The sequence below is a fragment of the Mandrillus leucophaeus genome, unplaced genomic scaffold, assembly GCF_000951045.1.
Source record: "Mandrillus leucophaeus isolate KB7577 unplaced genomic scaffold, Mleu.le_1.0 Scaffold485, whole genome shotgun sequence".
In the NCBI taxonomy this organism is placed as follows: Eukaryota; Metazoa; Chordata; class Mammalia; order Primates; family Cercopithecidae; genus Mandrillus; species Mandrillus leucophaeus.
In genome coordinates, this window is record NW_012105198.1 from 1,104,489 (window position 1) to 1,118,278 (window position 13,790).

The window sequence follows — 13,790 nt, forward strand, 5'->3', positions numbered from 1 at the left end:
TTTCCTGTCTTACTTCCCCATCTTGACTGTTTTTGTCCTTTGCTTCCCAAGTAAATTACTTGCACTTGAATTCATTTTTTCTTATTTGGGTTGTGGAACCCAAACTGAGACATGCAGTTTGCAGCAGTGGGGATATTGAGTGAAGGTTAAAGATCAATGGTACTATTGTAAGTTGTTAACCTGCAATTCTTAGAACAGCAGTTCTCAATTGTATTTGCACTTGTTTCAGATTCCAGTGGACCTAGAGAGAATGATGCCTAGGCATTCTAGCCACAATTCCATCTTTTACATCCTACCTAAGAGTATATATTAGATTGCAGGCACCCAAGAGCATTATTATAGGAATGATGACTTAACATATTATTTTAAGTACGTATTTTTCAAGTTGTCATATTTTTATTATTTGATTTCTTATTATTTGGGATGTACATAATATCTGATTGCATACGCCACATGTCAGGAACCCATTTTTGGGAACCACTGTCTACAGGAGGCTGAGTTCTCTCTTTGGGTCATTGACAACTAAAACAGCTCAATCAGTAGCAGCTGCTGAATCAGAGAGTTGTACCTGTTCCTCACTAAAGTAACAAACTTTAAAATCATTAATTCCGTGTGTGGTACCAACTGAATTTTAGGAGTCCAGAGATTCAGGTGTGTGTATCACATGTACTTGATCATTAACTATGCAGCTTAACTAGTTTTAAGTGGCCACTCAAAATGACACAAGACTTTCACATAATTATTTCCTCTCAACCAATATATTCAAGTTTATGAAAATTAAAGAAAGCAAAAAAGAAAATGGTTTCATTTGCAAGGTTCTCAGACTGAACATTTTCTACCGTTAGCATTTTAAAATCTGTTTTACACAGCATATGTAATTGGGAACTTTCTGCAGTTGTCTTAAAAAATAGGTCTGAGATGGACATTGATAATGCTATCTATAATTTGCATGCTTTATTAGGAATTCAGAAACTGCAAAAATCAGTGCTTCAAGATATCTGCTTATTTGACTCTGTTGGTTTTGCCAGAATGCTATCGTTAGAGAAAATTGAATAAGTTAGAATTTTAGGTTAATGTTTTCTTTCTTGAAATTATCTGGCAAAAGTTTTAATAATATATTAAAATTTAATATTTTAGTATTGGTAAACATTTCAAATTCTATAAGATCGTTTCCATCTACCTATGAGTTACATGTTTTTTAAGTATCTACATTTCAAGCATCCTCTATTTCGTATCAAAACAGATTTGTTTTATCTGAGGGTTTCAGTGTCTCCAAATGATAAAGAGTTTTTATGAAAAGAGCAAAATTGCTTTTTAAAAGCAGCTTTTTTAAAAGCTAACTTCTTTGTACATATATTTTACAGATTAAAGGATTTACCTGAAGACAAAGCATTCTATTCATCAGAGACTGGACAAGAGTTACTCTTGCATTTGGCAATTAAAGATGATGTTTCCATGGAAACAGTTGATCCTGCTTTCATTCATTGGCTGCTTGGGAGGTAAAAATCCTGTATTTTCTAAGTTGAGGTTAGAAGTATACTCGAGTCATATGCTTGCATAATTTTCAGGTGTTGAAATAAAACTCCAAATAAAACTCCACCAATAGCAAAGAAAAACAAATGCTTTTTCCCCCCCAAAAGGAAAATTTAAATTCTCTAATCTGATAATTGGGTTCTTATTCCTTCCCTTATTTTTGTAAGCCATTTTTATTTCCATAGCAAATATAATGACATCTGATAGTACAGATCTACTTATATTATGCTTTGGTATTATGAATATAACATCAAATTTGAGCATGTTAATTTGTGACTTTTTTTTCCAAAGAGACTTAAAGAGGCGAGATCTCACATATAAAGGAGCATATAAATTTAAAAAGTGCTGGTATTTTCATATGTTTTACTTTTAGCAAATAACTTATCTAAAGGACTAAAACTGAATATATATAATTTTCTTTTTTAATTTTGGAAAATTTGAAATTTAGAACAAAGTAGAAAGAAAAAATGAAAAAAATTCTCATCTTTGACACATACAAAACAACTATTACAAATCATTTGTGGTATTTTATTTTGTTAATTTTATTTTACTTTCTGGAGAAACAAGTGAAAAGTTTTTTTAAAAATAATGTATATACAACTAACTTTTTGTTTATTTTATTTTGTTTTTCCTCTTTTTATGATATTCTCAAGCACCAAAAAAGCTGAAACAATAATAGAATGAATGAATACATCTGTAGATATCATTGAGATGTAGTTATTGTACCATTTTACTGTATTTCTTCTGTATATATGTGTATGAATGTGTGTTTTTTCCTTTTTTTTTAAATCTATGTGCTTATTTTGGTTAACACATTTGAAAGTAAGTTATAAAAATCATCACTCCTAAAATTCAGTACTCGTCTCCTTAGAAGACCACTTTTCTACATAAACATAATTTCTTCATGATACCTAAGGAACCTAACAAAAAAGTAGCTCGAGACTTTTCTAAAAGAAGAAAATGAGTGCGGAATGAGGCCAAATGGAGTAGTCAGGTAAAACACATGTTATTTAAAGACATGAATAGATTGGAGTAGACTTTTGGGCTCTTATGTCAAAGTTCAAACATGCTTCAAATATTTACATGATAATATATAGCAAAGATCCATAGTCAATAATAGTTACAGATTAAAATCTTTAACTTTTAAAAGAAAGATGTTTTTATAGTTTTTATAGATTTTTACTGTGATGCTTCAATTTTGTTTCTAAAACATTTTCATTGACTGCTACTCATCTAGCACTGAGGACAAAAGGAATAGTTGTTTAAAAATTTCTGACTTTCAAATGGGCTTTGGAAAAAGTTCAATATAGTAAAATATTTTATTCTTGGAATCTTGTCTTCATTTATAAAGTTTCAAATATAATCTCTGTTTTAGGAAAAGGAACAAAAGTGACAGAAAATATACTGCAGCAGTATTACTGTTTATGATATTAAATTTTGTAAAAGCAATCTTGAAATTTTCCAAATAGTTGAGGAGACATTCACAGAAAGACATACTCAGAAGGAGGAAGACATACTGAGAAAGTAGAAAGGTAGCAAAAGAAAATGAGATCAGCTTTTGAAAAGTTTCACATTTTTAGTTGTAATTTTCCATTATGTTCAAATTGTATTGTGTTTCAGCATTTTTGCGAAATGTTTTACATATTTATGAACAAATATATGGAAAAAGCAGTGTCCCCTTTAGTAAGATGTGAAGACATCATAAAGAATTTAAAGGTCAACTTATTCTCTAGATATGGTGGTAAAAACGTTATAAGGATTTGTAAGGGAGAATTGAATTTACATGTGGCAAATTTATGTAATTATATGTATTTGCACATATATGTACATATGTTTCCCTGTGTGTAATTATACACGTAATTATATGTAATATATTGACCCCTGAACTATATATTTGCCTCTTTAGGGAGTTAGAAAGGCAATAGAGGCCTATGTCCATATAAATATACACTTAAACCTATTATAATTGAGACTACAGATCACACTATATGAGATAATATAGATTACCTTCATGAAATCGTTTTTTAAAAATTATCAATACTATAATGAAGGATAAAATACATGGTCACCAAACAGGAACATTGGCTTACTTTAATATTGTAGATTTAGTCATGGACAACACATGTCCACAAAATTCACATATTTGAGCTGCTTGTTTTCACAATGATAGTTGCAATGTATGCAGATACAGCCCAAGACTACTGACACACATCTTCAAATGCTTTCAATCATAGCATTCATCCGTTCTATGTCATGCAAATGTAAATGAATTTTTGTACTAGTCTTTCCTTAATAGTGATTAAGGAATGCTCTGAAAGCAAAATAAACTTTTCAGGTTCTTCCTGAAATGATTGAGGAGTATTTTTCATTTGGTGGTTTTAATAACACCACTATTATAATCACTGAGAAAATGATCAGCAATGCCTCTGGACTGCATTTAATCTCAAAGCAGATTTGGAACTTTGTGAGTTTGTGGTGTTGGATGTGGCACTTCGAGTAAGCAATTGCCACAAACTCAACTGGCTGTCATTTCTTCTGTAGTATTTGTACACAGTGTGATATGATTTGATAGCATTGATACTGGTGGAATGGAGATGTCACTGATCCCTGCTTATAAATCTTGACATCCTCCATGTTTTTACAGATAAACTTATTTCAAATTATCCCTTCTATTGCAGCAGACTAAATCTTGAATTGCTTTTCATTTATACCATTTAAATCTTGACAGTTTATCAGAGTATGCATGTGAGAATCAGTAAAAGATGCAAACCTTGTTGGTGTATTTTATTCTTATAACCTTGATCATTGATAACTCCACATATTGGATATTTTGTAAGCTTCATGGTGACTAAGAAGGCATATGTGGAACTTAAAAGAAATTACATTGCAAGTGCTATTAGAGTTCAACAAACATATAAGTTTAGATACAACCCACAATTTTATTTAGTTCTTAAAATAGCAGTCTCAAAAGTATCTGTTGATTAGTTAACTGACTCCTGCAAATAAAGTGCTCACTCAGATGAATTTAATTGACTGTTGCCTAAGTGTTAAGCTGTCTTAAAGTACTCATCCCATAAAAGTGTTTTTAAATACCCCTGAGCAGGAAGTCTGTTGAAAGCAAAAGAGTGGAAACTGGTATGTTCACAGGGGGTGGGTATCATTGCAGGAGATCAAGACAGGGAGGTGTTTGCCTAGTGACAGCAACCAAGGAGAAGGTTTAGGGATGAAGTATGGAGAGTTAAATGAAAGGAGGCATGCCAGAACCCAGGGTGAAGGGGGAGAGCTTACAAAAGATTGAACAGAGATGTGGAAGGATCTCTAGTGCAGCGGGATATCATGGAAACTGAGGAAGCAGTTCAAGAAAAGGGAGAGGTGGAAGAAGAGGATGTCTGAGGAAAAGCCAATGAGGCTTGTGAATAGGAAGCCTTGAATTACTGGAATGTAGGGCTTTAAGCGGGGAAGAAAATATATGAAGGTCCATAATACTTTGATAAAACTGAATTATACTTACTTACATGTACGTATGTATACAGTTGACCCTAGCACAATATGGGTGTTAAGTGTTACTGAACGGACAGTTCAGTAACTAACTGTCTGCTTTCCTGGTGCAGTAAAGCCAAATATCCACACCAAGGCTTTGTGGTGGGAGAAAGGAGAGTGTTTATTTGCAGGCAGCCAAGCAAGGAGCATTGGGCACCTCACACTTAAGACCTGACCTCCTCAGTGGCTGATAAGCAAGAGTTTTTAAAGGTAGCAATAAATTTCAGAAAAGCAGAAGTTACAGGCCAGATCGGAAATCAGTACATGCAGGTTATACATTGGTTTTGGCCTAAAAAGCCGAGTATCTTGAAGCAAGAAGAGAGGGAGGTTACAGTCCCTCTCCTAGATGGATTCTGGCTCTCTGATTTGAGTTTGGTCAGGAAAGGGAAGCCTTGTCTAAAAACTTGGAGTCAGCAGAAAGGAGTGTTAAGTTCTGGCGTGTGGGCATGACTTCCTCTGGGGCTCTCAGGAAGAAATTTAGAACAAGGAAGTGTGATCAGGGTTCCAGTCCTCATTTCCCCCTTATCTGAGGTTGTATGCCAGAGGGTCCATTTGATAAAGGTCCTTGTTACTGAAAAACAGCTCAAGGACATATATTAAGATGTTGCCTTTAGTTTCTAGAGGAGCCAGACATATTGTGACTCCAACTTCCTTGGCTATTGTTTTAAGCTATTACTATGTTCTTACTTAGCAAGTTGCTCATTTACTTCTCAGGGCTAGCTCAGTGCCTGGAATTTCCCTTGAAGAAACTCAAGATTTTTCTTTACTTCTATTCTTGGAAAGGCTTGGCAGGACCCTAAAAAGGATCTCTGCCCCATCTCAGTAGGTGTGTTGACCATCCCTCCAAGTAGGAAAATCTGCGTATAAGTTTTAACTCCAAAACTTAACTATTATACTTAGAGCCGACTGTTGACCAGAAGTCTTACCAATGAAATAGTTAACACATATTTGGTATGTTATATGTATTATATCCTGTATTCTTACAGTGAAGTAAGCTAGAAAAAAGACAATGTTATTAAGAAAATCAAAAGGAAGAGAAAATGTAGTTACTATTCATTAAGTGGAAGTGGATCATCCTAAAGGTCTTCATGCTGATCGTGTTCACATTGAGTAGACTGGGGAGGAAGAAGAAGAGGGGGTGTTGCTCTTGCTGTCTCGGGTGGCAGAGGCAAAAGAAAATCCATGCAAATGTGGACTTGTGCGATTGAAAGCTGTGTAGTTCAGAAGTCAACAGTATTTATGTGCATATCTGTGTGCATTCCAGGCCTGCTCATGTTGTAGATGACACAGTGGGGTCTAGAGCATTTCAGGTACTTGTTCAAAGTCACATAGCTTGTTATTGACTCAGTAGGGCTTTTTCTAGACTGCCAGAATTTTCATCTAGGGGGTTTTCAGCTGCACTAAGCCGTTTATCAGTACGGTGTGTTGTACATTCTTTTACAGAAAAGAACCAAGTGGTTCCTCCTTGGTGGTGGGTAAGGGAGACTGTTGATACTTATCAGTGACTGGGAGACAGAGGTGCGTGTGCACGAAGACCTGGGTGAGCACTGAGAGGAGTTGAGGAGAGTTTTTGCACGAAGACCTGAGTGTGCACTAAGAGGAGTTGAGGAGAGTTGTCTTTTGAAAATATCTCTGAAGATTTCAACTTCTAAGTGTTCTGAAGGTGAAAAGCCTTAAGTGAATGGTCAAATGCTGAACTTCCCAGGAAGGTTGGGTTGCTGAAAGGAAAATGAATTCTTCCAGATAGAGTTGCTTCTGAGTCAAAAAAAAATTGAGGGTTCATTGAGATCAACTGGCTAGGAAATTCTTTGGCTTAGTGGATCAGAATTTCATTCACAGTGTAGATATTTGATATGTTCAAGCCCTGGCTGCTGTGTTCACCTACCTTGTTTTTTGCTCTTGAAGACTGTACACTGTTCTTTTGGAATGAATAGTGAACACATACTAATGGTTTCTTGCATCAAATAATTCTTGCTGATTTATTTCACCCACTACTGAGTGTTTGGGAGATTGGGTCCTTAAACAGGATGTGCATTTCCTTTATAGTATGTGTATGCCATCTTGCCACTAATGATATGAGTTTGATGGTATGAAAATGCTCACCAGTGTGGAAAGAGGCCATTTCCTCATGATTATCAGTTGCCAGTTATTGTCTTGAAGCTTGCATACAAGTAATGACCATCATCACTTGACCATCTTCAGAAGTGGGCCCTATATGAGGTATTTTACATATGTTTTTCTATAATTCTCATTTCAACTGTGCAGTATCTAGCTCCCAATACCTTCTATGTTCTCTTTTCTCTGAGTTTTAAAAAATTTTCTTTTTGCTTGATATAACATTCACACTCTATGGAATGAAAAATCCTGTGGGGGTATGCCTTGAGGGTCCCTTCTTCTATTAACTAGAGCACCCTTCCAATGTTCGTTCTTTTCAAACTTCCCACATACCCAGCTCTCTCCCCACATCCAGAAATTCAAAGCTTGAACATAAGAAGATATTCATTTCTAAGGACCATTTCTGCATTCTGTATTACTTTCGAGGCAAAATTATAACCCAAAAACTGGTTGCATATTTTAATTTGAGAACTGGCAGAGCTGCCTGCTCTTGTTTTGTTAGTGAGACCTAAGTTACTGTGTGTCTTCTCTTTTCCCACAGATAGGTATGTAAATACAATTTATTTTCACTTCTCTGCATTTTACTTCCTTTGAATATCAACCAATACTAAGTTTGAGACAATGCATAGTGACAGAACTCTGTGGTTACAAATCCAACACTGGATGCTATTTTAAATAGAGACATTTTAAATTTAAAATTATTTTGTGAGAACTATATACAGCGGAGAAAAATCAAGTTACACATGCATCCCTACATATATAAGCATCTGGTTGCATAACTGGACGAAACCATGGGAGAAGATGGAGTCATTTTATCTTTCGTGGTATGATTCTTGTCATTTTAAAGCAGTGTCACGTTAATGAACAAATTGTAGAAGTTATTTGGCAACTGTGGTAAGGAAAAGTATAGCCCAGGTATCCTTCTAAGGTGGCTGGTTGTGTAATGGTTGCCAGTTTTTTCATTTGGCCTAAGACCAACTAATAATGGCTACAAAAACATCGTATTAATTTCTTTGGAGTGTACAGTGAAATGGCAAATGACTTCTAGAAATGGAGAGATTGTTAGAATTCATTTCTCTATCAGTAGATAAATATATAAATGAAGATTATTCAACATCCTTTTTATTGATTCCTTGGTCTGTCAAATTGTTGACAATTATTGGAGCATATTATAACCTCCATTGTGTTACAAATTCAGTTGTCCAATTTTGTATCATTGTGATCCCACTATGCACATGCGATTTCATGTTAGTTGGTTAAGGCTGAAATATTGGTGAATATGACATCTTTCCTCAACATTCTATTCATTTTGAAAAGATAACACTTTATTAAATATTAAACACTGATTTTTGGTCATACTACATTGTTGATATTTATCACTTGAAAATAAGGAAAACAACAAACCTGATGTTGAAAAAAAAAAAAAAGGTCAAAAGAATTCTGTACCCTCAGCTGGCCGTTAGACTTCCCAATGTGTTTCCAACTTCTGCCTGGCAACTAAGGAAGTAAGCTCTTATCTTGGCATTTGACTTAGTACTTTCTCTTTATACCACCTGGGTTTACTTTATTTATAGGATGAGGGGTGACAAAAGTAATATTCCCACCTGTCACTTTAATAGGAGGCAATTTATTCCTCTTAACTACAAGGACAGTTCAAAACAAACTTTTTGCACAGGCTGACCTGGACCTCAGCTAGTGGCGAGTGCCCTTGTGAAACTATTTCTTTTTAGGAAGCTGCTCTTTTTTTTGGACTGCTCGCACAGCCATTGAAGATCCAGCCCTTATTTGTGGAAGCTCTTGAGGGCTAGTTATGGGGGTGTGAAGTGATATGTTAACACATGAAACCATATCCCTGAACTTTGTGACTATTTGGTTTCTTTATCTGGACAACTTTCTAGTGTCTGCTGACCTGTGAGAGTGGAACATGTAGGCTGCCATTTTATAAATGGCTCTGGTTAGTTACTCATTGTTTATTCTAAGCATGTGCACATTATTTGCTCCTCCAATCTTATAAGCAGGGAGGTTGTGGTGAAAGCTGTTACTGAATGAACTTAAGGCATCAGGCAACTCTGGGATCAGTTGCTGCCATTGTGACATTGATTGGTGTCGCTTGTGAACATGGAAGCACTGGTACGATTAAAATTTTAGTCCAGAAGCATGTGAATCCTGGGAATAGTCTTTTCCTTTTTTACTTTCTTCACAGCAACATCGTGCATTCTGTCTTCTTCTGAAAACTTTTTTGACTTAAAGGGCAGTCTGAATATGTCACCCAGTAAGTAAAGGGAGATGGTAACACTTGTGTGTTTTTATGTTAGTCTTAAGCTTTTGAAGCAGAGCTCCTAGATTTTGTCTCCAAATAAGTTTTGTGTTATTAAATTTTTTAGGGGATGTTAAAATACCTTGCATGACTTCTTCACTCTGTAGCAAAATAGAACTTTTCATTCTTATCCCATGAGTGTGTGTGAGCGAGTGTCTGCACACTTGCAAGTGATATTTAAGCTCAAACATATGTACAAAAAGAGAGAAGTGGTATTAAGTGGAACGTAATTATGTGTATAATTATGAAGCATTGACTATTGAACAGTGTGCTTTGTGGGTTTCTGAGTAAACATCTATTTTTTCGTTAAGGAATAATTTTACTGCAGCATATACAAGGCCACAAATGGCGTGATTTTTTTTTTTTTTTTTTTTTTTGCTTGATTATGCAGACAAACAAATGAGAATACTCAGTGCTATGGCCATTCTTTCTGTTATGGGAGAAGATAAAGTAAACATTCAACTAACAACAGTATAAAATAGTCTAATGCTTTTTCTTCTGCCTCATGAGGTTTTTGAAAGCTCTTTGCTGCTTGTTTTGTCGAGTTTCCCATTGATGTTACTTTGGTGAGTAATTATTTGAAGAAAGGGTAGAAAGTAAATACTTGCTGGAGAATTGTCTCTCAATGAGAACTGATCCAGTGAGCATTATACGGACTCCCCCTTTTCCCCCTCTTTTTTTGAAGTTACTACCTTCCACAGATTAAGAGGGACCTTTTGTCTCAGACTTAATACTTGCATTTATTTGCTCAAACCAGATAACTGAACACAGGTACCAGTATTCACAACTACCATGAAGATAATGACAATTCCATCCTATTTCTCAGGCCGTATATATAGGAGGCTATAATGAATAAAATCGTGTATTAGACTGCATTCCCATAAATTATGATTCCTCAGTCAGAGGTAATTAAAAGTTTGATGCAACACTAAGTAAAAAATATGCAATAATAATATCAAATGACATTTATTGCATTGCCACTGCTGCCATGAAAACATACTGCTTATCTTTGCATCAAAAATCCTATATTATAGATATCATTCCCATATAACAGTAGAGAATTCAGTGGCTCGGAGAGCTTAAATGACTTGCCTAAAGCTAAATGGAATATTAGTGGGAAAAAAAATCATGTCTATTGTGGTCCAAAGTCACTGTTCCTCCTAGTAGACATGCTCCTTCCTAAAGCTGGGGTCAGCAGGATTTTTCATAACATGTGCTAGATAGTAAATATTCTCAGCTTTGTGGGTCATGTAGTCTCTGTCATAACTACTCAACTCTGCCCTTGTAATGTGTAAAACAGCTATAGACAATATATACAGAAGTCAGTGTGGCTGTGTTCCAATACCATTTTATTTATGGACATTAAAATTCAACTTTTATATGATTTTCACATGTTATGAAATGTTCCTTTTGTGTGTTTGTTTTTAGAGACAGGGGTCTTACTTTGTCACCCAAGCTGGAGTGTAATGGTAAGATCATAGCTCACTATAACCTTGAACACCTGGGCCCAGCAATCCTCTGGCTTCAGCCCTCCCAAGTAGCTGGGACTGCAGGCACACCACCATGCCAGGCTAATTTATTTATTTATTTATCTTACTTCTTGTAGAGATGTGTTGAATTGAATTTATGATAAAGTGGGATTATACTTAGATGTACCTTCGAGCCTTTATGCCTTGAAGGATAAAGGGCAAAAATATTCCAGGAGGAAGAATGACATAAATCAATCCAAGATATGTTATTTGATAAACAAAGTTATTTTGCAAGTAATTATATGTGAATTTCTTGCTGACAACCATGGATGTCTTACTCCCTGTGGGGCTGTAGTCTGTGAATATGGAAATTGTGCTTTATCAATATGGAATTGCTGAGTTGAAGATTGCTAGACCTTTGATTTTCTGTTTGTAAGAAGGTGAAATTTGACTTTATGTCTAAATCGCTGCATTTTTTTTTTAAATGAAGCCATTCAATTTAAAGGAAGTGTTTTCGCCCCCCCTGAAATTCTTTGATCCAAATTTAAGAACTGTTCAAGATAGATTTGGCCCAATAGCTACCATCGTGCAGCTCTGCAAACCCAAATTCCTGGTGTCTATGGTAGGTCATATATGATTGTAGAATCTGTGATTTGCAAAAACTTGAAAAAAACAAACTAGCCCAGGTCCTATCTGAAAAGCAGACCCAAAGCTCAAACTGACATGAAGGGACCAAGATGTGGAATGTGTCCAGGCAGCCTGCAGGTGACTGATTTGAATCCTAACTTTGGAAGATTTAGATTAAAGTAAGAATGGCTTTTTGATTACTTGTTAACTAAATTCATAGCTTGCATAAATGATTTCTCATAGATTTGGGGATATTTTGCAAAAAGATACATTCCATAGGAATAGTAAGACCTTTGCTAATGCTGACCCTTCTTGATGGTAACTTTAACCACAGTAAACATTCTTAGAGATCTGAGTAAGTGAAACACCAAGTAGAACTGAATATTTTTATTTTGTTTTGTTTTAATGTCACAGGCAGCTGTTACTTTCAAACAAGTGATTAAAATGCAGAAATGCGACTTTAGTTCAGCACGCTGAGGTTTGCAAAAGATTACTCTTAGGGTGCTATTGCTGTCGAAAGTGCTATTTTTGTATGTGCTTTCATGAAGCTGCTCCTATCTTGTACCTGTATTGATGGTACTCAGAAGGGTGTGCGCGGGGTGTAGGTGATCAAGAGTCTGCAAACTGCCTAACAGAAATAACTGCCTAGTGACAGTGGATGCCTCTGTAAGGACACAGTGAAGGTGTTTCATAAGAGTCATAGACACATTCATTGAATTCGCTTCTGCTGTATGTTCATATTTTTATATAATGAATTATTTTATAGTTGGATGCATAAATTATAGTTGGAGATAAGTGTATCTGATTAGGGTGGTCTCAGGAAAGTCCAAAGTCTTTCTGTGATCCGCTATAACATTTTGTAAATTAAAACCATCCGCAATGATGCATAACTACACACACCTACAGACCCAGGGAGATTCCCAGACAATTTCTAATTTACTAAGTTTTCATATATATATGTAAAATATATATATGAAATATATATGAAAACTTATATATGTGTATTTTTTATATATATGTATATAAAGTAGGTACGCTAAGAGGTTAGAAGAAATGTGTGTTAAATAGGGTCACTATCTTCTGAAAGTATAAAGCCTGGGGATGAGGATGATTAGAGTGAAAAACAAGTAAATGTAATACATTATAGGATAATGATATTGTGATGAGTAAAATACACAAACAGTGTTCTAGGAATTCAGAATGAGGAACGATTACTACAAGGGAGATAATGAGGAAGGATGAATGAAAGAATCGAGAGTAGAGTTTCTTCAGACTTCCTTACACAATTTGGTGACTTCTCATACATACTGCCAAATGCTTCCTCCAAAACGATGGTACCAAAAATGTATAGAGAGATTCCGGTTTAACTCATCTTCTCCAGCCCTGTGGATTACTTATTTATAATCTGTGCCATTATTAAGGAAAGCAATAGGAATTAAAAGGAGGTCAGGCACAGTGGCTTACGCCTGTAATCCCAGCACTTGGGAGGCCAAGGCGGGTGGATCACAAGGTCAGGAGTTTGAAACCGGCCTGGCCAACATGGTGAAACCCCGTCTCTACTAAAAATACAAAAATTAGTTGGGCATGGTGGCATGTGCCCGTGATCCCAGCTACTCGGGAGGCTGAGGCAGGAGAATCGCTTGAACTCAGGAGGTGCAGGTTGCGCCACTGCACTCCAGCCTGGGCAACAGAGCAAGACTCCATCTCAAAAAAAAAAAAAAGAATTAAAAGGAGCACCACTTTTTTATTCAGAGTGCTTAATAGTCACTTAGAATTAGGTGATTTAGCAAATGCAAAGTGTGTAGTACTGGGCCTAGCATTCCATGTCTATTTTCCCTTCATAGGTTGACATTTTAGAATATCCATGTGTTTATTAACTAAGTATATATAATGAAGAGGGATTTTGTTCCATACTGTATAGCACTAAGAAACAATGCTTGTCAAAACAAAATAAAATGTGTTTTTGTTTGCCAACATTATCGGCAATACACAGTATTTCTCTTCTCCCTGAGGCTACAGAGGTAGCAGTTCAGTAGATTTGGGGAAGGCTCTCTTGTCTTTACTGTATCTTGGGCCCAGTGATACTCTTTCAGTTTTTAAGATGGTTATATTTTTTCGTACATTGCCAAGGTTGGTTTCATTCCTAAGAAAAGGAAATGAAAGAAATATCTTGCAGCTGTCACCCATCA

At 35.7% G+C, this 13,790-nt stretch overlaps 1 protein-coding gene across 1 annotated transcript in view; it reads left to right on the forward strand.

Annotated features, from left to right (window-relative positions):
• The first annotated feature begins 1,420 nt into the window (after positions 1 to 1,420).
• The window catches only part of CNTN3 (contactin 3 (plasmacytoma associated)), a 275,838-nt gene continuing 263,468 nt past the window's right edge, over positions 1,421 to 13,790 (forward strand). Inside the window, exon 1 of the mRNA XM_011995370.1 lies at positions 1,421 to 1,499. Coding sequence (XP_011850760.1) covers positions 1,445 to 1,499 — 55 coding nt within the window. The 5' untranslated portion in view covers positions 1,421 to 1,444. The remainder of the gene's footprint in view (positions 1,500 to 13,790) is intronic.